At 43.7% G+C, this 23,112-nt stretch overlaps 1 protein-coding gene across 2 annotated transcripts; it reads left to right on the top strand.

Annotated features, from left to right (window-relative positions):
• Nucleotides 1–104: 104 nt before the first annotated feature.
• LOC309519767 (neuropeptide FF receptor 1-like) lies at nucleotides 105–10,839 on the top strand. 2 transcript variants are annotated; one of them, XM_082200890.1, is made up of 5 exons: nucleotides 105–306; nucleotides 6,277–6,445; nucleotides 6,826–7,148; nucleotides 8,340–8,439; nucleotides 9,944–10,839. In XM_082200890.1, exons 3-5 carry the CDS (start codon nucleotides 6,851–6,853, stop codon nucleotides 10,833–10,835), a joined length of 1,290 nt encoding a protein of 429 aa, XP_082057016.1. In that variant the 5' UTR covers nucleotides 105–306; nucleotides 6,277–6,445; nucleotides 6,826–6,850; the 3' UTR covers nucleotides 10,836–10,839. The 2 variants fall into 2 exon arrangements, with proteins under 2 accessions (XP_082057016.1, XP_082057015.1); XM_082200889.1 differs by having other exon boundaries at nucleotides 6,277–6,623.
• Nucleotides 10,840–23,112: the final 12,273 nt, after the last annotated feature.

The following is a 23,112-nucleotide window of genomic DNA, read 5'->3' as shown; positions in this document are numbered from 1 at the left end:
TATGAAGCTTTGTAGTGACATCACTGTTCTTGCCTTTTATTATAAAGGGACTGTATATTCTCTTGTATTCAGTCGGAGCTGAGGTGGATTAGATAGGCATGGGAGCTGGGAGCACAGCACCTCCTTCTGTCTCCAGACTGTTCTTCTCTTGACTAAAACAGACTAGGCATGATTAGCTCCCTGGTGCTGCTGCTGTGTGTTTAAACCTATCTGTTCCAGTGATGGAAGCATAGAATGTTAGAAGCAAAGTTGATTCCTCTCTCTGCCAGCCACAAAGGAAGATCCCTAGATCACTGCAGGATGCAGGTAAGGGGGGAAACGTTGTGGAAATATATTCTAAATTTTACATTTCATGTCAGGAAAATTGGGTCTGTCTTGCAGATGAGTAGTTATTGAAAGTGATGCAAAATTAACAGTTGTCTCTCCAGAAGCAAAGAAGAAGGAAAGGGGACAACAAACCTTGTAATATTTATATACAGGGAGTGTATGGTATATTCCTTGGCTTCACTAACTGTTTTTGCCTACTCTCATACCTTTGGGATATAACAGTCAGTCTTTAGTTTCTATACTTCCCTTCTTCCCCCAGCCTTGGGTAAATCCCATTCCATGGACCATGAAACACATTTTCAGATCAATGTAGGGCTGCTTTAGACCAATTCGTGGGTTGGATAGAGAACACACTGTAATGGCTATTTTCTTTTTTAAAAGAGAGCTCACTCATATTGTTTATTTGTTTATGGCTGAATCCTGGGCTCTGTTACAGCATCAGCACCATCCCTGTTATTGTCATACTCTAGCCATGTGAATGGTGCTTTACAGAATATAAGAGGATAGGTGGTGATCAAGGAGCTTACAGTCTAAAATGGAACATGGAGGGATCAATGGAGGAAATGAAGGAGTAGCTGGGGTAAAGAGCGGAATGGATCTGCCAAGTAAGCCCCATTTTTAATATCAGATGTATGGGACTATGCTGGAATTACTCAGTAAGAAGGAAAATTAACTCTGCACACTTATTCATAGTGCTTTGCAATCACCGTCTTAACAATCCTTACAACACCCCTATAAGACAGATCAGCATTAGAATCCTCATATTGCAGATGGGCAGAGACTTTCAGACTGTCGCTCTTTCAGGGTGAGATTCAATCACATACCAGCAAATTCATTAAAGTTGACTTGGTGCTTTTGTGCAACAAACCACACCCCCGCATGGGAAAATAAACTAGAAAATGTGGAATAACACTTGCCTTATGCAAAATCATATAACTTCAACACAAACAAATCAGCTTGAATGCTCAGCAAATATCTGACGGTTGCCTGTCCTCCTTGCAAACTTTGTGCAAACAATTAAGCATAAATCACCCATCAACACATCATATGGATGTAGCCTTAGTGGCTGATCTATTGCAGCAGTGGCCTATTCTAGGAAATCTGGTACTTGCAGGAGGGCAAATAAATGAGCAGAAAGGAAATTTCTACCCATACTGATGATCACTCAAGAGCGCCCATGGAGTGAGGCAGAAGCCTCAGTCAGAACTGCAAGCATGCAGTCAGTCTCTGACTGCCTAGCCACTGTGTCAACATCAGCAGCCTGCACCTGGATCATCTAGCCAGTCAACAACACTGAGCTTCCATGGTACCTACTGGCAAGAATGTCCTCTGCCTGCATCTCTGCATCCTGGGCAGTTGCTGTTAGTTAGTTCATGGCTAGGGGATAGGAGAGATTTCAGCCAAGGGCTCCCCACCCTACCTGACAACTTACCTTTATCCACTACATCAGAGATGAGGCACCTGTGACCCTCCAGATGTTGCTGGGACTCCAACTCCCATTGGCCTCAGCCTGCATTGCCAGTGGTAAGGGACGATGGGAGATCCAAAAGCACATGGAGGACTACTGATCCCTCACCCCTGCACTGCTGCCTTATGCCTGCTCTCAGACTTTTAAACCACTTAGTGGTTTGGCAAAAGGAACTTTGCACCCACCCACTGGAACCATTTAAAAAAATTAATATCCCTGATGCTTCAAGCTGGAGAGCTGGCAGCAAATACAAATCCAGGGCCTGGGTCCCCAATAGCTCAGTTTCTGCCTTGTGTGACATCTGATTGCTTTTAGCACTTGTTTCCTTTCCCCACTTGAATTAGTGCCTTGGCTGCTTTGGTTTGGTGCTTTATCTGCTATTTTGTTGTTGTTTACAGGGCTTCCAATCCTCCTGTTGCTTTGTTTCACGTTTTTTGAAATATTTATCTTTGTTAGCCACCCTGAGGCTTCAGTGATTAGTCGCAATATAAATCTTGACACGAATAAAAATAAATCAATGGAATAAAATGTGCTCCAAATGATGAGTCACTGTTAAGACTCTTCCAGCTGCCTTTGGGGGCCAGGCAGGGCTTCTGGGGGCTCTTCAAAGGCATGCAGGCTGCAATGCAGGGACCTCATCTGGACACTGCCAAGGCATGTGTGAATGTGGCCAGGGTGGAGCTCTGCCATAAAGGGTGAGGATAAGGTACCAACCTAAAGTCAGGAAACCCACTTCAAGCCATCTGCAAAATTACTTTTCCAAAGGTGCCTCCAGACCGTTGCTATTGTTCAGGAAGGATTACAGGACATACCTGAAATTTTGTTGTTTAGATGTCTTAGTCGTGTTCGACTCTCCATGACCCCATGAACCAGAGCATACCCTGGAAACTCTCACTTTCCTTTTTTATGTCCATGGAGTTTTCCTGGCAAAATACTGGAGTGGTTTGCCAGTTCTTTCTCCAGGTGGATCACATTTAGTCTAATACTACTACTACTACTACCACCACTAATTTTTATTTATATCCCACCCTCCATGGCCAGAGCCATGCTCAGGGCGGCTAACAACAGTAAAAATTACAGTAAAAACATAATGGGGGGGGGAAACCCCAATTTAAAACACAGGTTAAAATGCAATTTAAAATGCAGCCTCATTTTAAAAGTAGCCCATAGATCAAAACCATAAGGGGAGGGAAACATAAGGGTCAGACTGAGTCCAAACCAAAGGCCAGGCAGAACAGCTCTGTCTTGCAGGCCCTGTGGAAAGATGTCAAGTCCCGCAGGGCCCTAGTCTCTTGTGACAGAGCGTTCCACCACATCGGGGCCAGTACTGAAAAGGCCCTGGTTCTAGTTGAGACCAATCTAACCACCTTGTGACTTTGGACCTCTAAACTCTCTGCTATGACCTGTCCGTCTTGGGTGGCCCTGCACGGCATAACTCATAGTTTCTTGGAGTTATTCAAGCCCCTTCGCCACAACAAGGAAGTGATTCATGAAGGGGACCAGAAATTTAGGTTTGCACAATTGAAATGGAATGAAGGGCTCTGTTGTCCTAGTGCAGGAGGAGTGAGCATGAGGCCAACAGGCCAATGTTGACCTGCCAGTGGTTCCATTTAGGCCCATGAGCCCGTTTTCCTGAAGCCACACCTGGCTATTAATCAGCAGACATTACCCAAACCAGACAGAAAGCAGGATTGACATCCCTGGATGCCAATCCTGCCCTGTTTGGGTCCACAAGGTTCCCAGCTGGATTTTGGGTGCTTGGGAATCACTGCACAAGGGATTTTGGCAGGTGGGTGGGATAAGCTGTTTCTAAGGTTGTCTTTTTCTGCACCTTCTCCAGTTGGACAATATTCATGTCTATTTGCTGTAACCAGAACAATGTACCACATTCCATGTGGTGTTGCACTATGGAGTCAGAAAAAAACCCAATTTCCTTCCCACTGGAAACATACAGGGATAATAGAACAAACATATCGTGTCATGAGGAGCAGACTGCATGCTCTCACCCCAAAATTCCAGGCATACTCTTAGAGTTCCTTGGAACGCAGAGATCAATGATCTGGTGCATCATTCAGAAGTATGCTGAAGGGTCATTGGCAATGTTGCAAAAAATTGTGTAGAATAGTTGTTTGGGTTTATGGCTGTCACTCAGCCACGGGTACATGCATGTGAAATGTTGCCATCAGTTTCCTCAGTGCGATTGTGCGGGGCCTGGGGTCTGCCTTTTAGAGTCTGTGATGGAACTGCCTGCATTTACAAAATGTCTAGGTTTGCTGCAACATCTTACTTGCTTACAAGAAATACAGAGATCACACAGAAAAGCACTGACTTTGCTTAAAGAGCAGTCAATGCATTTCAAAAATCTAAGGCAAAACATGGAATTGATTGGGGTTTATTATTATGGGTTGCATCCAACACTAGTCATATTCTGAGTAGACTCACTGAGATGAAATAGAGATGACTAAATTATATCCATCAATTTCAATAGGTTTACTCTGAGTCAGTCTTAACTGACTACAACTCTATGATGCTTCTATCTCTAAAGCCTTCCTTCTATTTCATTCTATCCTATCACACAAAACATTGGAGTAATTAAATGCTTGTTTGGTTGGTTTTAAAGATCTGTACCTTGCTATTCAAACTGATGCCTTGATGGTTTATAATAGATTCAAGAGTACAGTACAAAGCAATTAAGAGACAATTTAAATCAGCTCAGCAAGACATTTGCTTAATAAGCAGCATGGCTATATTCCATTTAAACAGCCTGAGCAAAACAACATTATGTTAAATAAGCAAATCTATCCATGCTTAATCATTTTCTGATCTCAGAACATGCGCTTCCTTGACATGGAATTCGGGTTTTTAGGTTCAAAATCTGGAGTGGGGGCAGCAGCTGGCATGCAGACAGCCCTATCTGGATAGAATATCTGGTCTTTTCACCTTGCCCTATAGGTCGCAGAAGTACAGGCTTCTTGGTAAATGCTTATATTGCCAGAAGAGCAAGGCTTTTGATTCTTCTATATGCTCCTGCTTCATCTCAGCCACCTGTGTTCAGACTTGAGGAAAAGGAAAGTGCACTTGGTTGCTGGAGAAAAGCTTTTGTGCACTTTCAAAAATTAGTTTCCCTTGAAATACTGAGAAAGTGACCGACTGCTGAGAAAGAACACTCCTTTGACAAAGATGTGTTTTTCTAGACCTGGAAAATGTGATGGGGAGATCTGATCCTTCCTTCCTTCCTTCCTTCCTTCCTTCCTTCCTTCCTTCCTTCTTTCTTTCTTTGACACCTGCTTATTAAACAGGAGAAAAATTACAAGACTGAATGGCACCCACCCCCAGATAATTGTAGACTGGTTGTTTTCATTAGGTACTTAAGCTAATTAGACAAATAGAGAAGCAATGGAATGCCAGTTGTGGTGGGCATTAAGTCTTCACTCCTGGGTGCATTTCCTCTTGTTCTTGTTCTTCTCATTAAAATCTTGCCTGGTGATTAAAAAGCTGTTTACCTCATTTCAACGCATTCCAAATTAAGCTGTCCATATCGTGGCAGGTTTCCTGCAAGTGCCTCAGAGTATGCAGTCTCTGTCTTCAGGAACCATTTAAACATCACAGCAGTAGATGCTCTCAGAAAAAACCACTGCCCCATTTGCACTGCTTCATGGGTCAGGGTCAGCGGCGGGGTCAGAACCTTGGACAGCTGCCAGGGCTCCACTTGCTGAAGCAGGGCCATTTGCTCACATTTGCTCTGAGGGCTGGCTCTCGCTATGTGGCCTAATCCTCAGAGTGGCTGGGTGCCATGTTGATTTCCAAGAATGACCCCAATGTAGCATCACTTTGGAGGAATTATGGGAAATTAAAATGGCAGCTTCCAGCCACTCAGTGCTGCTTGGAGTGCTTCTGTGCCCATTGCTACTACCTGGTAAGCTTGTGAGGACCCACCAACAGAGTAAGGGGTTCACCAGAGGATGCTTTGCCCACTGCACTGTTAAACCTAGAGCCAGTCCTGGGTGGTGTAAAAATGAAAACCTATTACCAAAAACATTAGGCCTATTTACGTTTTTGTTTGCTTTTAATTATTCATTAAAATGTTTAAATATTGACTTCCATCAATACATGGGCTGGTTACAATAAGCAATTAAATGAACACCATAGTTTAATATGTAATAATAAAAAACAGAGGTGCACAGTAGATCCGGATGGATTCAGGTGGAATTAGGGGCTTGTCAGAGGTGATGCAGGATTGGTATGGAGCAGTATGAGTTGAATGCTTTAATCCAGAAAGCGAATCCCTTTTAGGTCTTCCCACCCAAACATCAACTTTAAAGGTGCCTAGTACAAAAGTCCTTGGGCCTATTTGACTGCAATCTGGCAGGTTTCTTACCCAGGGGCACCTCTCTCATGTCTGCAGTTTTCAGATGCATCGCTGACAGAATAACAAGGTGGATTTGGGCACAATGTTGCTGTGTTTGTCTGTTTGTTTTTAGCTGCAACAAGGCCATTCCTCTTCAAGACGGCACAAAGGCTGCGGAGAAGATGGTGCTTCCCTGCAGCAATCGCAGTAGAAGACCTGCAACTGATCTGCATGCCTGCAAGCACCCTGCAAGCCCTGTTCTGCAGTTATCCCCTCTGGAGAAAGAGAAGGAGCCTCATCAGGTGTTGGATGGGATGGGCAAAACAGGAAGTGACATAATGGGTTCCCTACGTATGTGTACTGTATGTCTCCTGTGCAGCCTTTTCAACATCAGTTGTGAAAAGCCTAAGGCAACTAATGTTCTGCTCTGCAGAATGGCAGGGCTCGGCCAGACAAAGGGAGGTTTAGGCTGGAAACAAGGTAAAATGGGACAATTTAAGGTTTGGCCCCAGGGCAGGACGTTGCCTATGCTCTGGGAAAGACAGTTGTTTCAGCAATGAAAAAGCTGAAGCGGAGCCCTTTCATAATAGTAGCACCAGGCGCATCCTAATTTTGTACCTGCAAGGCTCCCCTTATTCAAACCATCCACATTAACTTGTGATTTCTCTTTCATGTTTCCCAGGTGAGAGCCAAATTCTTGCCACACTATGGAGACCCCTGAAGGCAGCACTAACCAAACAACCTACTCCTTGGGAAATGCCAAAAGGAACATGACTTATTCCCCATACTACTCGCACTCACCACCTGTTGCCGCCATCTACATTGTCGCTTACCTATTCATCTTTGCCTTGTGCATGGCTGGGAACAGCCTGGTTTGTTTCATTGTACTGAAAAATAGCCGGATGAGGACAGTCACCAACCTGTTCATTCTCAACCTGGCCATCAGTGATCTGCTGGTGGGCATCTTCTGTATTCCTACCACACTAGTTGACAATTTGATCACAGGTAAGCCAAAAGGTGGGGGGGGGCATAGGATGGCTAAGCTCAGCCTCTCTTGGTTTCTCGGGAAAAATTCACCTTCATGGCCCCTTGCAATCTTCCCAGAAGCACCCGCTTTGCTGTGGGTTACATGGACCTTTGGCTTCTTATGTTCTTATGGGGAAAGAGGGAAATGTTCCCAGATCATGTGTTGGACCCAGGCTAAGTTGGTTGCACTTACCTCCCACTGGATTCAAGGGGGCAAGGTTAGTCAGGGCTTAAATTCAGCCCCATTTATTCCAAATGAAACTAATTTCAATGGGTAACGTGTATCCAATATTAGTCATACTCAGAGAAGACCCGCTGAAATTAATGCACATGACATAGGCTTAATGGGTCTACTCTACATAGAGCTTAGTTGGCTACAACCCAATTGGCCTTGATCCAACCCCATAACACAATGAAGGGTGGTTTAGAAATGTAATTATTATTAATGATGGTGATGAAGATGATGATGGTGTAAGAGCTGATTTGTACAACCCTCACTTTCATGCTGAATGTTGACTTGACATCATGATAAAACAGAAAGCAGCTTGGAAGGGTGGGACTTTGAGTAGAGAATAATAGTAATTATTATTTATTATTATTTATTAAATTTGCATATTGCCCTATACCCGCAGGTCTCAGGGAAGTTACAACATAAAATCACAATATAAAAACACAAAATAACACAATCCTCTTTGAAAGCCACCAAAGTTAGTGGCCATTGTGTGAGTGAATTTCCATAGTTTTTGGCCATGCAAAGTGTGAAGAAGACCTTATTTTTGTCTGCCATGAATGCTTCAACATTCAGCTGCATGGAGTCCACGAGGATTATGAAAGGAGAAAAACTTTTCTCTTTCCACTTCTTGATGCCATGCATAATTTTTTACACCTCTATCATGTTGTCTCTTGCCTGCCCTTTTTTCTAAATGGTCAGCAGGGAAAAGATTAAGCATCATTCTCTCCTGCTGCTGTGCAAATCATAACCTCCTCTAAGCTGCTTTTCACTTTTTGAAAAGCAGCTGAGCCATGCTGGAGATGTATTGGTGACGAGATTTTCACAGTGGAGAGAGACCTCCTGCATGTTAAATAGATAGAATCAGCTGGTAAAACTAGCCTCTCTCTAATGTCTGCTGAACTCTGTCTCATGGCTCCCAACTGCCTTCTTCCTCCTAGGATGGCCTTTCAGCAACAGCATCTGCAAGATGAGCGGGCTGGTGCAGGGCATGTCTGTTTCGTCATCTGTCTTCACTCTGGTGGCAATCGCTGTGGAGAGGTAAGAAGAAGGTGAGGTCCTAAAGCAGGAATGGGGAGCCGGTAGCCCCCCAGATGTTGGTCTCCAGCTCCCAACAGCCCCAGCTAGCATGGCCAGTAGAAAGGGATGATGGGAGTCGGAGTCTAGCAACATCTGGAGGGCCACCGGTTCCCCACCCTTGCCAGAAAGGGAGAGTACACAGGTTTGCTGTGGGATCGAGCTCAGTTCCCATGCATGTTTTGGGGCCAAGGAAGGAGGAAACGGATGCCCATCACCCTTCTTCCAAACAAATGAGCAAAGTTCCATAGGACAGATGCTTAATGTGTTATGAGGTGTCCGTTCTCAGTTCAGTGGATAGGACTGGGTCAGCTCACCCACATGACCTGTCCATGGGGACTGTCACTGATTCCCATGCAATCACTGAGTGTGTCACCCACCCCAGCAGCAGTGACCAGACAATCTGTGAGCCGTGGCGAAGGAGGCTTAGCAGGTGGAGATGCTGAAGACCTTGAGTCCTGATAAAAGGGTATTTGCTTGGCCCCTTCCTGGTCAGAGTCCTATCCTGAGGCCAAAAGCAGAAACAATAAGAGATGGAACACTTTATTAAAGGAAATACAGGTGTTTGGGACTGCCAAATTTATTGTGACAGCAGTCCTCCTGTGTTTTAAATAGTTGCATGACTGACAGCAAAGTAGCAGGTCTTACCCACTTGCTCCATCCTCATGTTGGGCACAGTGTCAAGGAGCTTATAAAGCTGCAGGACTGAGAAGGAAAGTGCCAGTGACATGCTATGATGTGGGATGAGACCTTGTGGGGTGGGAACTTGTGGTGGCACCCCATCTATGGAATACAACGTATTCGCTCTTCTGTGCTAAAGGTCAATGCATTCATTTGCCCAGTCATCTGATCAACACTCCATGGTACCTCATTTCACTAACATGGTGCCCTCTAGCAGCTGTGAAGTTTCATTAGTCCCCAGCCAGCACAGATCTGGGGGCATCAGATTGGTGAAGACTGGATTAGAGGATTCACCCACCATATCCTTTGCATGTAGGTTAATATTGTTGAGCATGAGCGGTTGGGGGATAGAGATAATGTTTGAGGTAGCAAATGAGTGTTGTGGTTGCATAGAATGGATGGTGAATGAGACATGTGGGTTGAAATTTTACATTATGCTGCCTTGTAATGCTCTCCAATTTCACTGATATTAATAGTGTGTTTATGTATGAATATTTGTTTTGCAAAGTCTTTTCTGCATTTATATTTATTTACCTAGTGTAAATCTGCATTTATATTTATTTACCTAGTGCAAACCACTTTAATATCTCAGACAGGAAGCTGTCTATAAATGCAAATAATAAACAAATAATCTTAAATTATGGTGGTTGAGGCCAGCTCAGCCTCTTTATCTCCTTGCCCCTCAATGGCCCATTTGGGCCAGATAGAAAGCGTATCTTTTTGTTCCTCCCTTCTTGCATAGTAGTCATTCCCCTACTTGTATTCTTCCTCCCTTTTTCCTCTGCAGGTTCCGCTGCATTGTCTACCCATTTAAATCCAAGCTCAGCCTCTTCCAGGCACTCAATACCATTGCCATCATCTGGGTACTGGCTATTACCATCATGTGTCCCTCTGCTATCAAGCTCACAGTGGCTCAGCAGGAGGACAGCTACATGGTATACAATGGCAATCAGAGCATGACCTACCCCTTGTATTCATGCTATGAGGCTTGGCCCAATAGTGAAATGCGCAAAGTCTACACCACTGTGCTTTTTGCCCACATCTATGTTGTCCCGCTGACCCTCATCACATTCATGTATGGCCGAATTGGGCTCAAGCTGTATAGGTCCTCAGGCCCAGTAAGTCAGCACCAGGTAGTTCATGAAGGTCAGTGCAACATGGCGGTTTCTAGAAGGAAGGTGAAGGTCATCAAAATGCTTGTGCTTGTGGCTCTGCTCTTCATGCTCTCCTGGTTACCTTTGTGGACACTGATGCTGCTCACAGACTATGCCAAGCTGGATGAGCAGCACATAAATCTGCTTGCAAGTTACGTTTTCCCCTTTGCGCACTGGCTGGCATTCTCCAACAGTAGTGTCAACCCCATCATCTATGGCTACTTCAATGAGAACTTCAAGAAGGGCTTCCAGGCAGCCTTCAAACTCCAAACCTGCTCTGATGAAATGGTCCATCAAGGGGTCTATGCTGAGCGGACAACCGTCAGCACCAGTGGCTTTGGTACCCGGAATAAAATCTTCACTGATGGGGAGTCCTCCGATTCAATGTGCTTGAAGAACCTGCCCCCTCAAGCTCCCTGTGGCCCACAGGCTGGACATGGCCAGGGACAAGGACCAGGAATACTGCTGCAGGATGTCAACGACATCACACCCCTGAGCAAAGTTTGCAAAGCTTGGGATGCCTGAGGAGGGTTGAATCAGCAGAGATTTTTCTGGGATCATTCCGTTCCTGCATCTGCATTTGCCTCACATGAATGGATGGGGATATTTTGGTGGCCACTCATTCGTATTTTCTGTGAACTGAGCATGCTGTGGGAGTTCTTTCTACAATTATTAGAAAAAAACATATGAAGGGAGTTTGTCTTCCCTTGCCTGCCCCCAAATCCTGTATTGGAAGCCCAAACAAATGTGGATTTAAAAAGAGAACAGAATTTTTCATTTATTATTTCCCCTGTTCAGCCTGTTGCTTTATTTTTCTTTCTACGTACATACCTTTAAAGCATATTCAAAGCACATTCTTTCTCTCAAAGAATTCCAGGTATTGTAGTTTTTAAGGGTTTCTGGGAATTGTCAATTCTGTGAGGGGTAAAAAACAGTGCCCAGAATTCTTTGAGGGAAAGAAAGTGCTTTAAAGGTACAAAATGTAGGCAGCCTTCTAGCTTCAAATCTGGCATTCTTTTCCACTTTTCCTGGGTGCATATTGGGTGAAAAAGGAGGATTTGGATACGGAACATCCAAGCTCTTCTCATCTGCCCTGATATGCCGTGGTATGTCATTTTTAACCCCCCTGTGGAGCACTGCTGGTGGTACATCTACAATGGTGGACTTTTTTTGCCAGTGTGTGATGGGGGCTTCATTTGGAGTTCAGGTGCCACTCTAGTGGTGTGACAGCATGTCTTAAAGATCCCATGACCCACCAAAGGCTGGCTGATGAGCTGCAGGATAGTAGTCCAAGTGGTTTTGTAAATATTTTTCTGCCCAGTTTTGGACATTCCAAGTGTATAACACCAGAGATGTTGCTAGATATTGAAAGGATTTTGAGCAGAGCGCAAATTTGCAGAAAACAAGTGATAATTTATATGCGCAGGTGTAAATTTCTGAGCAACTTTCAGAGAAAAACCAACAACTTTCAGTGGAGAGTATTCCAAAGAATGAAAGCGGCTATTGTTGTGTGAAGAAGCTAAGAGGTTCATGTTGTGGTAACCTTAGTGCCAATGCCTAGCAATGTCAAGAACAACACTGTGCTTTCATGTTTCCAAGGAAGCAGAAAAAGAATCTCAGTTACTTGTACAGTCTACAACACAGGGAAGTTAAGAGTACTAGGAACTGGAGGCTATGGCTGTCTGGAAGGGGCTGGGACCCTTGTACCACTGAGAACTGGTTGTCCAGCATCCCGTTCCCAGCTGGCATCCTGGGCTCTGTCTCAGCTTTGACATACGGTCTTCAGAGATAACTCCCTGATGCTGTCCTTGTAGGCTCATGCTGGTGCAATGGGGATACAGTGGTGCCTCGCAAGACGAAAAGAATCCGTTCTGTGAGTCTCTTCGTCTAGCGGTTTTTTCGTCTTGCGAAGCAAGCCCATTGACGGATTAGCAGATTAGCGCTATTAGCGGCTTTTAGCGGCTTATCGGCTTAGCGGATAAACGGATAAGCGGCTTAGCGGTTTAGAAAAAGGGGGGGGAGGGAAAAAACCCCTGCAGGAACTCGCAATACATTTTCGTCTTGTGAAGCAAGACCATAGGAGATTCGTTTTGCGAAGCACCTCCAAAACGGAAAACTCTTTCGTCTAGCGAGTTTTCCGTCTTGCGAGGCATTTGTCTTGCGGGGCACCACTGTACTTGGATAGGTTTTGCATGCAATCTCCCCCCCCCCAATTTTTAAAATCAATTTCCCAATATTATAACAAATACAAATTACAATATCAAAAAACAAGCAAACAAGAAAAACATTTATCTTAACTGCTATAACCCCACTTTTGTTATCATTGTTGAGTGACTTCCTCAAATCCCCCTGGCTGAGTTTCCATATAGCTCATTGCAGCAGTTTCCCAACACTATTTTCATATAAGATTTACTTGTTCAATAAACATCTTTCTTTCTTTTCATTTTGACGTCTACCCATGATATTATACAATTTCACATATTTAAATCCTAGGCCGCTCTGTTACTCACAAGTAATTCTATTTAAGTTATCTTAACATTTAAGTTATCTTAACATATTTAGCTAAATAGTCTTTAAATTTCTTCCATTCCTCTTGATTCTCCTCCTCCTTCTGGTCGCGGACTCTTCCGGTCAGGTTGGCTAGCTTCCAAAAGTCCATCATCTTCATTTGCCATTCTTCCACTGTTGGTATTTCTTGCAAGGTTTTGCATGCAATCTTGCCAGCCCCAAATACGGTATCCACCAAATTATGTTTGTACAAACACACACACACACTTGTGCAAAAGGAGTTGTGAAAATGCAAGGCACCACATTTTAACTCAAACACTGAACTCGTGTCAAAACTACGCAAACTTCATTTTATCCTCCCAGATGGGAAGTCAGGGGGAACTTTCTCAAGACAGATCATAGAATCATAGAATGGTAGAGTTGGATGAGACCCCAAGGGAAATCTAGTCCAACCCCCTGCAATGTAGAAATCACAACTATAGCATACATGGCAGATGGCCATCCAACCTCTGCTTAAAAACCTCCAATGAACATAGTCCACTGTTTTTGTTGTAATGCACATGCTCTGACAATCTTTTTATCTGATGCCATTTTGGGAAATATATTGTTAGCTATTGTAGTGCATCGTTTAATACTTTTTCAGTATTCATTTGTACTGTGACTATGGCACAAAGGTGGGATATAAACAACTCATTCGTATAAATAAAAAAGTCATTCCTAGCAAGATGGGCTGATAATTACGTACGTGGAAATTGGACATTCTCATAGAATGGGGGATGGCTCACACTTTGTCAACTGAAGGGTGTATATGTGTCTGTCTACAAGTCATGACATAACTGTAGCTGGTAACTCATTAAAATAAGAGTACAAAATCTCATTGCATATCTTGCGTGTTTTATTTGTGTTTGGCTAGAATAAGTAACACCTCTATCCCCCCCCCATTCCTTGTCTACAGATCCCTTTTAGACTTTCATTGCACTTTGATTAGTTTCACTTCACCTCAGAAGATGATGTTTTTTACACTTAAAGCAGACAGTGCCCAAGAATCCTGGGAGCTGTAGTGTGTTAAGGGTACTGGGAATTGTAGCTCTGTGAGGGGTAAACTACAGTTCCTAGGATTCTCTCCCCCCCCCCAATTTGGCAAAAGGAGCTTTAAATGTATGGTGTATATGCATCTACAGAAGCAAACATTTAGCTGTGCCAGTTCAACAGCAACATCAGTTCTGTATGCTCCTTGCCTTCTCTCTCTCTCCCCCACCAGTCCCAATGAGCAACAGTCACCATTGATGGAGTGGAAACCAGAAAGGAGGGAGAGAGAATTGTGAGAGGGATTCAGAGATGCCTGTGAAGTGTGTGTGTGTGTGTGTGTGAGAGAGAGAGAGAGAGAGAGAGAGAGGGTGACAGTGAGAGAGTGTTCTGGGATATACATGTTAGAATTCCTGCTCCATGATTGCAGTCATGGTATTGTTGTCTATCACATGACGGTATATGTTTTGACTCCACAGAGTGGGAAGTGACGGACACAGGATGTTTGTGTTACTGTGCTCCGTGAAGTGGGACTATTGTCCTTTATTCTTTTTCTCTTTGCTGTCTGATGCTAGAGAGATAGGAAGCCATGTTGCAGCGCTCCGTGTGTGTTTATATGTAAATAAAGTAGATTAGCCAAAATGCTGCGTTGCTGAGGTCTGTCATCCAACTGCGCAAACTCTGCGGATCCCTAAGTGTGCCATGTCAGTTGGCATCAGTTGCTGTGATGTTCAGGCAGAAGAAAGCTTTTGAAGCTCCCGAACGAAAGACCAGGAGGAAGAGAACATGCCAGTCAGGCATCTGTCTCTGCCAGGGTCCTACTCGAGTGTAGGCTGAACTCCTGACAATACAGAGAAAATGTGGTTAACAGTTAAAAAGAAAACGGCGAGTTTAAATTGAAGCAGGAGTGCTTTTCCACAGCTAAAATGTGATTTGGCCTCTTGTTTTAAATACGAATGTCAGAGTGGTCCTCAGAGTGATTTGAGAGTTGCATGCCCTTGCAATGCCTTAATCAGCTTGCATTAGTTACTCAAGTGAAAGGAAATTGGCTCCAGCCAGTTCCTAATCATGCCAGTGGTGCTTCAGACACACTGCAAATCAGTTCCTCCTCTGGGCTCCACTCCTTCCTTCTGCTGCCCACAGCTCTTTAGGGATGTGCCTGATTACCTTTTGTGCTGAGTCTTCTCGAAATTCACACCCTTGATCATCGAACTCTGAACAAGGGGAGGGAGGGAGGGAGATGGGTGTTGGGATCAGAGCCGTGGACATGTAAGAGACAGAAAGAATGTTATATGGAAAACGTCTGGATATAGCTACTGGATAAAAAAAAAAATATCCACGCAGGATTACAAACTGTTCTAACCAGCTTGCGGAGACTATCAGAGGTCACAAAGAGAAAGGAAAAATATATGAAAATAACAACAAGAGATGTGGAAAAATAATAAGAAAGGACTGGATAGTACTGTGAACATCATAAGGTTAGATTTGTGGGCATTAAAACAGCAGTAAGAAACAAGAAGTTGATTGAATCCCTTTGGAACTTGAAATATGGGTACCCCCAACAAAAATTTAAAATTCGGCTGTGTAATTTGGAATTTATGTAATTTTGTTTGATTTGATGTGATTGGTCGGTTAATAAAAAATTATTCTTAAATTAAAAAAAGAGACAGAAAGAATGAGGAAAACACTCAAACTCGCTTTTTGGCCATGCAATTGATCCATGTTAAATTCGGCTCAAGGGAAATATGCACTAATGTGTACTATTGGGGGGGGGGGAAGAGAAGTGACCTTAGGCTCAGGGTTCAAATGTGGCAATCCAGGCCTCTCTTTCTGCTATCAGTCAGCGTAGGCAATACTTAGCTAGACCAATAATCTGACTCAGTGCAAGGGAGCTTCCTAAGTTCCTGAATTCTTTTTCATACAACACATAACGAATTGGTAGAATTTGCTGCCTCCAGTGGTGGAGATGCCAACTGGCTGGGATGGCTTGAAAAGAGGTCTTGACTATCAGCTTTGGTTGATGGGCAAAAATGGCACTGAGACGGAAGGGTTGATCTCCTACCCCTCCAGACCCAATCAGGAATGTGCTCTCTCCCTATGGCTGCTGTTTGAAGGAGATTTGTTCACACTTTGCTGTGGTTGTCATGTCTAGTTTAGCTTTGAGCAAAGGGTGAGAGAGTGAGCCATACTACTTTCAGGACCTTAGTCATACTGCAGTCAGCAGGATTAAATTGTGTGGGCCTGTGCACACACCATGCATTTAAAGCAGACCCACCCAAGAACCCTGGGAACTGTCTCACCAGAGTGGTACACACACTCTGGTTATCTCCTGCTTGGACTACTGCAATATGCTCTATTGAAGGTGACTTGGAAACTACAATAAATCCAGAATGTGGCTTCTAGACTGGGGACTGGGAGTGGCTGCCGGAACCATATAACACCAGTCATAAAAGATCTGCATTGGCTCCCAGTATGTTTCCAAGCACCATTCAAAGTGTTGGTGCAGACCTTCATAGCCCTAAACAGTTTCGGCCCTGTATACCTGAAGGAGCATTTCCACCCTCATCACTCAGCCCAGACACTGAGGTCCAGCTCCGAGGGCCTTCTGGCAGTCCCCTCATTGCAAAAAGTGAAGATACAGGGAACCAGGCAGAGGGTCTACTAGGTTTTGGTGTCCGTCCTGTGGAACGCCCTCCTATCAGATGTCAAAGAGAAAAACAATTATAGGATTTTTTGTAGACATCTGCTTTGGGAAACTTTTAATATTTGATGTTTCATTGTGTTCATTTATATTTTGTTGGAAGTGGCAGAGGCAACCCAGTCAAAAGGGTGGGTTACAAGAAAGAAATTATTAGTGTTATTATGATTATTACTATTATTAATACAGCTTACCCACCACAGAGCTGCAATTTCAAGCCCCCTTAACAGATTACCCTTCCCAAGATTCTTGGGTGGGGGGCATTATGCTTTCCAGCATAACTCTGCCATTTTCCATGGATGATCGGTTGGTGGGTATCATATGACTTTCTTCCACCTTCCTGTCTCCATCATCCACAGATTTTTAAAAGGCCTGCTGGCTTGCACTGTGCTATTGTCAAAAATGCATGCAATTATGGACCTCATTTGCTGCTTGAAAATTGGCAGTAGGAGACATCGGAAGCCCCAGGCAGTGGGCAATGAGCACAAAAGCTTTGTGGAGCAGAGAGCCAGGAACTGGTGGCATTTAGGATGCTCCTGGAGGGCCACCTTAACCTCAGCATGAATTGCATAAGAAGAGTCTGTGCCTTTGCTGAAAACCTCCTTTATTTCTTCCTGTTGACAAATTGGCAAGTGAGGATACAGGATTATGCTAGTGCCTAAGGAAAGGGAAGCATTAGCACCAGAAGCAAAGCAGGGGCATAGCGCTGTTTGCCAGTGGCCGGGGGCGGGAGAGTGTTCTTCCCCTCTGCTCCCTGCTTCTGCCAGGTGGTTGCTCGTGTGATGGGCATGGCATGATGGTCATGCGATGGGGATCTTTGTGGGGGGTGCCTGGTTCACGCCCTCTCCGATTGTGCAGCTGGCACCCCCCAGGCTACACCACTGAAGCAAAGCACAAGGTAGGTGGTCAGTGGAAGGTGCACTTGTGGCAAGGATGATTGGTTCTACTCTGATTGAGGTTCCGGTTTCTTTTTGAAAGTACACAGGTGTTCTAGTTCACTTTAAATGTTGTTTTTGGCATTGGTCTGTCTTGGGAGACAGGAGATGCAGGAGAGGTGCATTTTGTTGCAGCTGGGGCAGATGAAGGCATCCTGTTTTGCTGCTGCAAATGCACCATGGTGTTTAATTGTACAAACCCGGTGCTTTTTTCCCCTTGGGGGACACAGGGGGACACATACCCCTAAACATTTTGTGATTCTAAGTTTGGCCTCATTGAGTAGGAAAATGAGAGTACCCCTAAACATTTTAAAAGAAAAAAAGCACTGTACTGTACAAACCTAAAATTCCAGGCATGTACACAAATCCCTCCCACAGTATGGAAGCGCTCTAAGTGGACACCCTAATAATATTGCCCATGATGGAATGTGACCTTTGAGCACATAAGGTTCCCCACCCCTGGCCTAGTGATTGTCAGTTATCCTAGTGCCTTGGCACTCATTGGCCAGAACACTGGAAGGCGGAAGCAAGTTTTCTTCCAGTTAAGCCAATGGGTAGAAAGCTTCAACCATTTTATCCTCATAACATTCCTGTGAGGTAGATTAGGCCCTGAGATGGTAACTGGCCTCAGGTCATACCATTAGCTTCATGGATGAGTGGGACTTGAATCTGGATCCTCCTCATAGCCTCTAACCACTACCCCAAACTGCCTCTCCTTTTACAATGCAAGCTGTAGCCCCCCCCCCATGCCTACAGCCTTGGGTCAATTTTACATTTGCCAGTCTTATACTGATGAGTCACCAGACAAGCAATATTCAGCAGCTTATACTTTCAGATGTAGTGCAAGTTTTGAATATGGATCGGAGCTGGAAATAGCTCTTGCACAGTTAGAAGTATATGAACAATTGCTCATTCACAAATGCTGCTACCATTCTGGGAAATACATTATTGGATGTTCTATAGATAGGAGAGCAGACCAGTAATGTGTTTAAACTTCCCTTGGAAGCCAGAAAATTGTGTCAGTTAAAACAAGGCAAAAGTGGGTCAGGTCTCACATCAGCCTGTTCACTTCAGGCTTTTTCTTGTACAAATGAGGTTGGGGCAGGTTCAGAGGTGATGTCTTGCTGGATCCCCTGCAGAACATTTTATGAACTAGCAAAAGTGAGGCAGCGGATTCAGCCTCCAAGGAATTGATTTCCCGCTGCTGCTGCTAAACAGTGCCCGATTTATGTACAAACTAAACAAGCTATAGCTTAGGGCCCCACTCTCTTGGAGGCCCCCTAAAAATTTAAAGGAAAAGAAAACTGGATGTACAATTCCAAAATATAAGATAAAAAACAAATAAAATAAAACCTACATGCAGCAACAGTGTTTTAATGTACTTCTTCTTAATTGTATTTCAGTTCAACAATTACTTTGATAAAATACATATTTTGTTATGTGCAAATGGCTTTAGATACCTATTAGGTCCATAAATTACCATATAGTATACAGTGGTACCTCAGGTTAAGAACTTAATTCGTTCTGGAGGTCTGTTCTTAACCTGAAACTGTTCTTAACCTGAAGCACCACTTTAGCTAATGGGGCCTCCTGCTGCTGCTGCGCCACCGTTGCACGATTTCTATTCTCATCCTGAAGCAAAGTTCTTAACCCGAGGTACTATTTCTGGGTTAGTGGAGTCTGTAACCTGAAGCGTCTGTAACCCGAGGTACCACTGTATATTCAACACAATATCTATCATCTATATCTATCATCTATCTATCTATCTATCATCTATCTATCTATCTATCTATCTATCTATCTATCTATCTATCATCTATCTACAGTATCTTTGGGCAGAAGATATAGAAGCATGATTAGTCGCACCAACAGGGTAAAGATAGCAACAGGGCAACTGACTTTCGGGTTGGTGGGTGTGCGTCAGTAAACGAGGGGAATTAAGTCTAAGAGAGCTGAGTGGGGTTGTTCATGTAATCTCACTGTATATAAGTTGTACAAGTGAGAATAAAGTATTTCAATTTCAAAAACAGAGACAATTTGTTGTTGACAAAGGACAGCTGGACATATAAAGGGCCCCATTACCTTCAGTAGCTTAGGGCCTCATCAAGCCTAAATCCAGCCCTGCTGCTAAGACACACTCCTTGGAGGCTGGCTCTGCTGCCACCTCAACAGCCCCAGCCATGAAGCCTTTCCAGTATAGGAGGCGCTGCTGGTCACCTGCCACCCCTAGGGAGGAAATGCCAGGGGTTGCCCTCTGGAATGTCCTGTGCTCTGCACTGGCCATGATTCAGAGCGCCTCCCCAATGGCCTTTGATCCCCTTTTCAACCTTCAGGTAAGACTGATTTGATTCCCCCTGATTCCCCCTTCTTCCCTAGCTGGTGAGGGAAGGCACCATTTTGTGGTTTGCCTCAGGTTCCAACTGTATCAAGTCAGCTCTGTCTAGCAAGATGCATGTTCAGTGCTGTGCAAAAAGAAAACTTCCCTTCAATTCCCTAATTCTTTTCCGTTGCCTGTGATAAAGGCAACCAGTGTTCTGTCTATGCTTTTCTTTCCACTAAATATTTCACCAGCACTGCAACTTCCCTGGGTGTCTGTAACTTCCTGGCAGGAGTTATCTCATGCTGTCTACCCCTGGGTTTTAACTGGGGAGGGAGATTGGTGCACATAAGAGTTTAATTTTCAAGGGAAGTCCTTCCTTTTACCTATAAAAATAATTCTACACAATTCCTTTCAAAATAAAAAGTCTCCTCACAAACAACAGCTGTCAATAGGCAGTAGGCAGGCCCTGTCCGCCCTTCCTTTTGCATTTACAGGAATGCCTAGCCAAGAATTCAGGAGATTTGAGGGTGTAGGCACCTGGGAAGGCTGCAGAGTGCATACCAGCAGAGAGATGATTTGCAGGATGAAAGAAAGAAAGTCTGTAACCTGAAGCGTCTGTAACCTGAAGCATTTGTAACCCGAGGTACCACTGTATTCACAAACATCTCTTGGCCACCTAAAAAATCAGGTGAATGCAACAAAAATCCTGCATGAAAAAATCTCTTGCCTGGCCATTTAAGAATGCAGTTTCTTTTCTTGTTACTTGATGGAAAATGCTCGCGGGGGGGGGGGGTGGGAGGGCAGGGAAACACAAATATTTTTTCTCACACCAGTAATGTGTGTTGTGGAAAGGGGCAGGTATTGTGGGGTCCTTGGGAAGTCCCATTTAGTGTCAGGGCTGGGCAGCAATCTTAAATGAGTCAAGAGTGGGAACCCGTTAAGTCACAAGACAAGTCAGTAGTTGGTACTGAAGAACAAGTCAGAACCAAAGAGCAATGAAAGGTACAGAGCTCATGTCACTATTTTAAATGAATTCAATTACACACCAGCAAATTTAGGTTTGTGCCATGAATGTGGATGAAAGTGCTTTTGCACTTTTGAACAACGTACGCACTTAAAGATAAATTAAGGCTGCCAACATCTGTGGTTCCTGCGAGTCAGCCAAATGTCCAGAAAAACCTGGATGCATGGCAACCCATTGGGGAAGTGTGTATTTTCCTGTAAATAAAAAATAAAAAAATTCTTGGCTCAACAACTTTGGCCAAAAAATAAAAATAAAAAGCAACCCTAGATATAGAAACATAAAAACAGCCTTTTTTGGTAAGGAAAGTGAGAGGGAAATGCAGTAGAAAGTGCAGGATAAAGATTTTTTGACAGAAAGTCATATACACCTCTGTGTAAAGAAATAAGGATGATATTGCTGCTGCCTCTCTTCATGACATCTTCTGGGTCAGTGGCCTTTTATTGGCAGCAAATATTATTTATAGGTAATCTATAGGTAATCTTTACTAAAATGAAAGGATGGTGGACAAAAAGAAGGAGAAAAACAATGAAGGTAAATTTTCTTGCAGAAATACAAATGAATGTGTTTGAGATATTTTGCTAATATTCTCCACCCTGAAAATTATAATTGCACTGCAAACCGATAAGGGATCATAATCCCCATTAGGTGTCTTGTACCCTTATTAAGTGACACAGCAATTAAAATTTATAATTGCCACAGTATATCTATAGGACTTTAGTCACATCATTTTAATTATTTTAAGAGATGGAGGCTGTTGATTACACTGAGGTTACAAAAAGCTTGTGTCTTTAATTACCTGAGCACTGCCTCTGGCTCTGGAAACTGATGTCCAAAGGAAAACATTAATTTTCGTTTCAGATTTGGAGGAGAGAGGAGAGATCACTTCTTGGATGATTCACACCAAACACTACAAAAGAGAAGAAGGGGAAAGAATTGGAAAGGTCCATCAATAGCTATTAGCCACTACAGCTAAAAACAGAACTTCTATAGATAGAATAAAGGTCTCTTTCGGAGTGTGGGAGGCTGGATGCTGCTACCAACCTGCTGTGCACTGGGTCCCTTGCCTGGAGCATTAGTTATGAATGAATGACAGAAACAGAGAACTGGGATAATGGGTATCCTTCTGGGGGCTCACTCAGCATGGCAAGTCGTGTTTTTCAAGCTAATGTTACATCCTGTTTTTGTGGCACAGCAGCTGTGCAGAAACACTCCTGTGCTCAGATTCTCACGTCTCCTCAGTTATTTGTAAAGCACTGATTATGTGGCTGGATAGCACAGGAAGAAAAGAAGATGGGACATTTCAGGTCACCTAGCTCAGGGGCAGCCAATGCATGTAGCATCACAGAAGAGAATTGTATCATGAGGAGCTAGGATGGCTCTCTCATCAGTTCTCCCTTGAAGGCCTAAAACGCCCAGACCTCGCACTGCTTGCTATTAATATCCCATACTTGAAGGAGTGAATGTGAATCTGTATATTCAAGCATTTATTCAATAGAAAATAGCAGTATGTCACATGGTTGGTAAAGTATGAGAAATAGTACACTAACTGGGAAGATCAAAGTCTGAAACCAGCTGGCCAGTTATCTTTCATAGATAAGGCATCAGTTTGGCTCACGCTGTTGCCTTCGGTTCAAAGCCATGAGAATACTTACAGGAGACCTCCCTTTCCCCCAGAAATGCATAGGGAATGTTACAGTGATGTCCATGTGGATGCGACAAATGTGCCAGGCAGCCTTGTCAGCATAGTGCAACGCTATATAAGAGGGAGTCAGGGAGCTAGAGGGGAAAACACACCTCCAGCCAGCTGGAGGCAAGACCCAAGAGTCTGAACAATTAAAGCAATATGAACAGCAGGGCCTTGCTTGACATCCTGTTGCTTGGCTTGTAAGCTAAGCTGGCACAGTGTGCTGTTTTGTGCATTTATAGAAGCCAGGTCTAGTAATTGCGGTTTTCTAACGGCTAGCTTTGCCCCAGCCACACTGGGCAGCTTCCAACATATCTAAAAACAAACAAAAATAAAATAGACAATAAAAACTTCACAAACAGGGCTGCCTTCAGATAATAATAATAATAATAATAATAATAATAATAATAATAATAATAAAATAATTTTATTTATATCCCGCCCTCCCCAGCCGAAGCCGGGCTCAGGGCGGCTAACAACAATCAAATAATCAAACAGTCAAATAGTCACACAATCTAAAAATATTTCATTATAAAAATTAATTAAATCAAATTGATGGCAACCAATTAAGCAAAATTCTGTACAGGTTGCCAGAGGAGGGAGTCAG

Source organism: Podarcis vaucheri (genome assembly GCF_965113315.1).
Source record: "Podarcis vaucheri genome assembly, chromosome: 15".
Classification (NCBI taxonomy): Eukaryota; Metazoa; Chordata; class Lepidosauria; order Squamata; family Lacertidae; genus Podarcis; species Podarcis vaucheri.
This window is presented reverse-complemented; position numbering and strand designations above follow the sequence as displayed.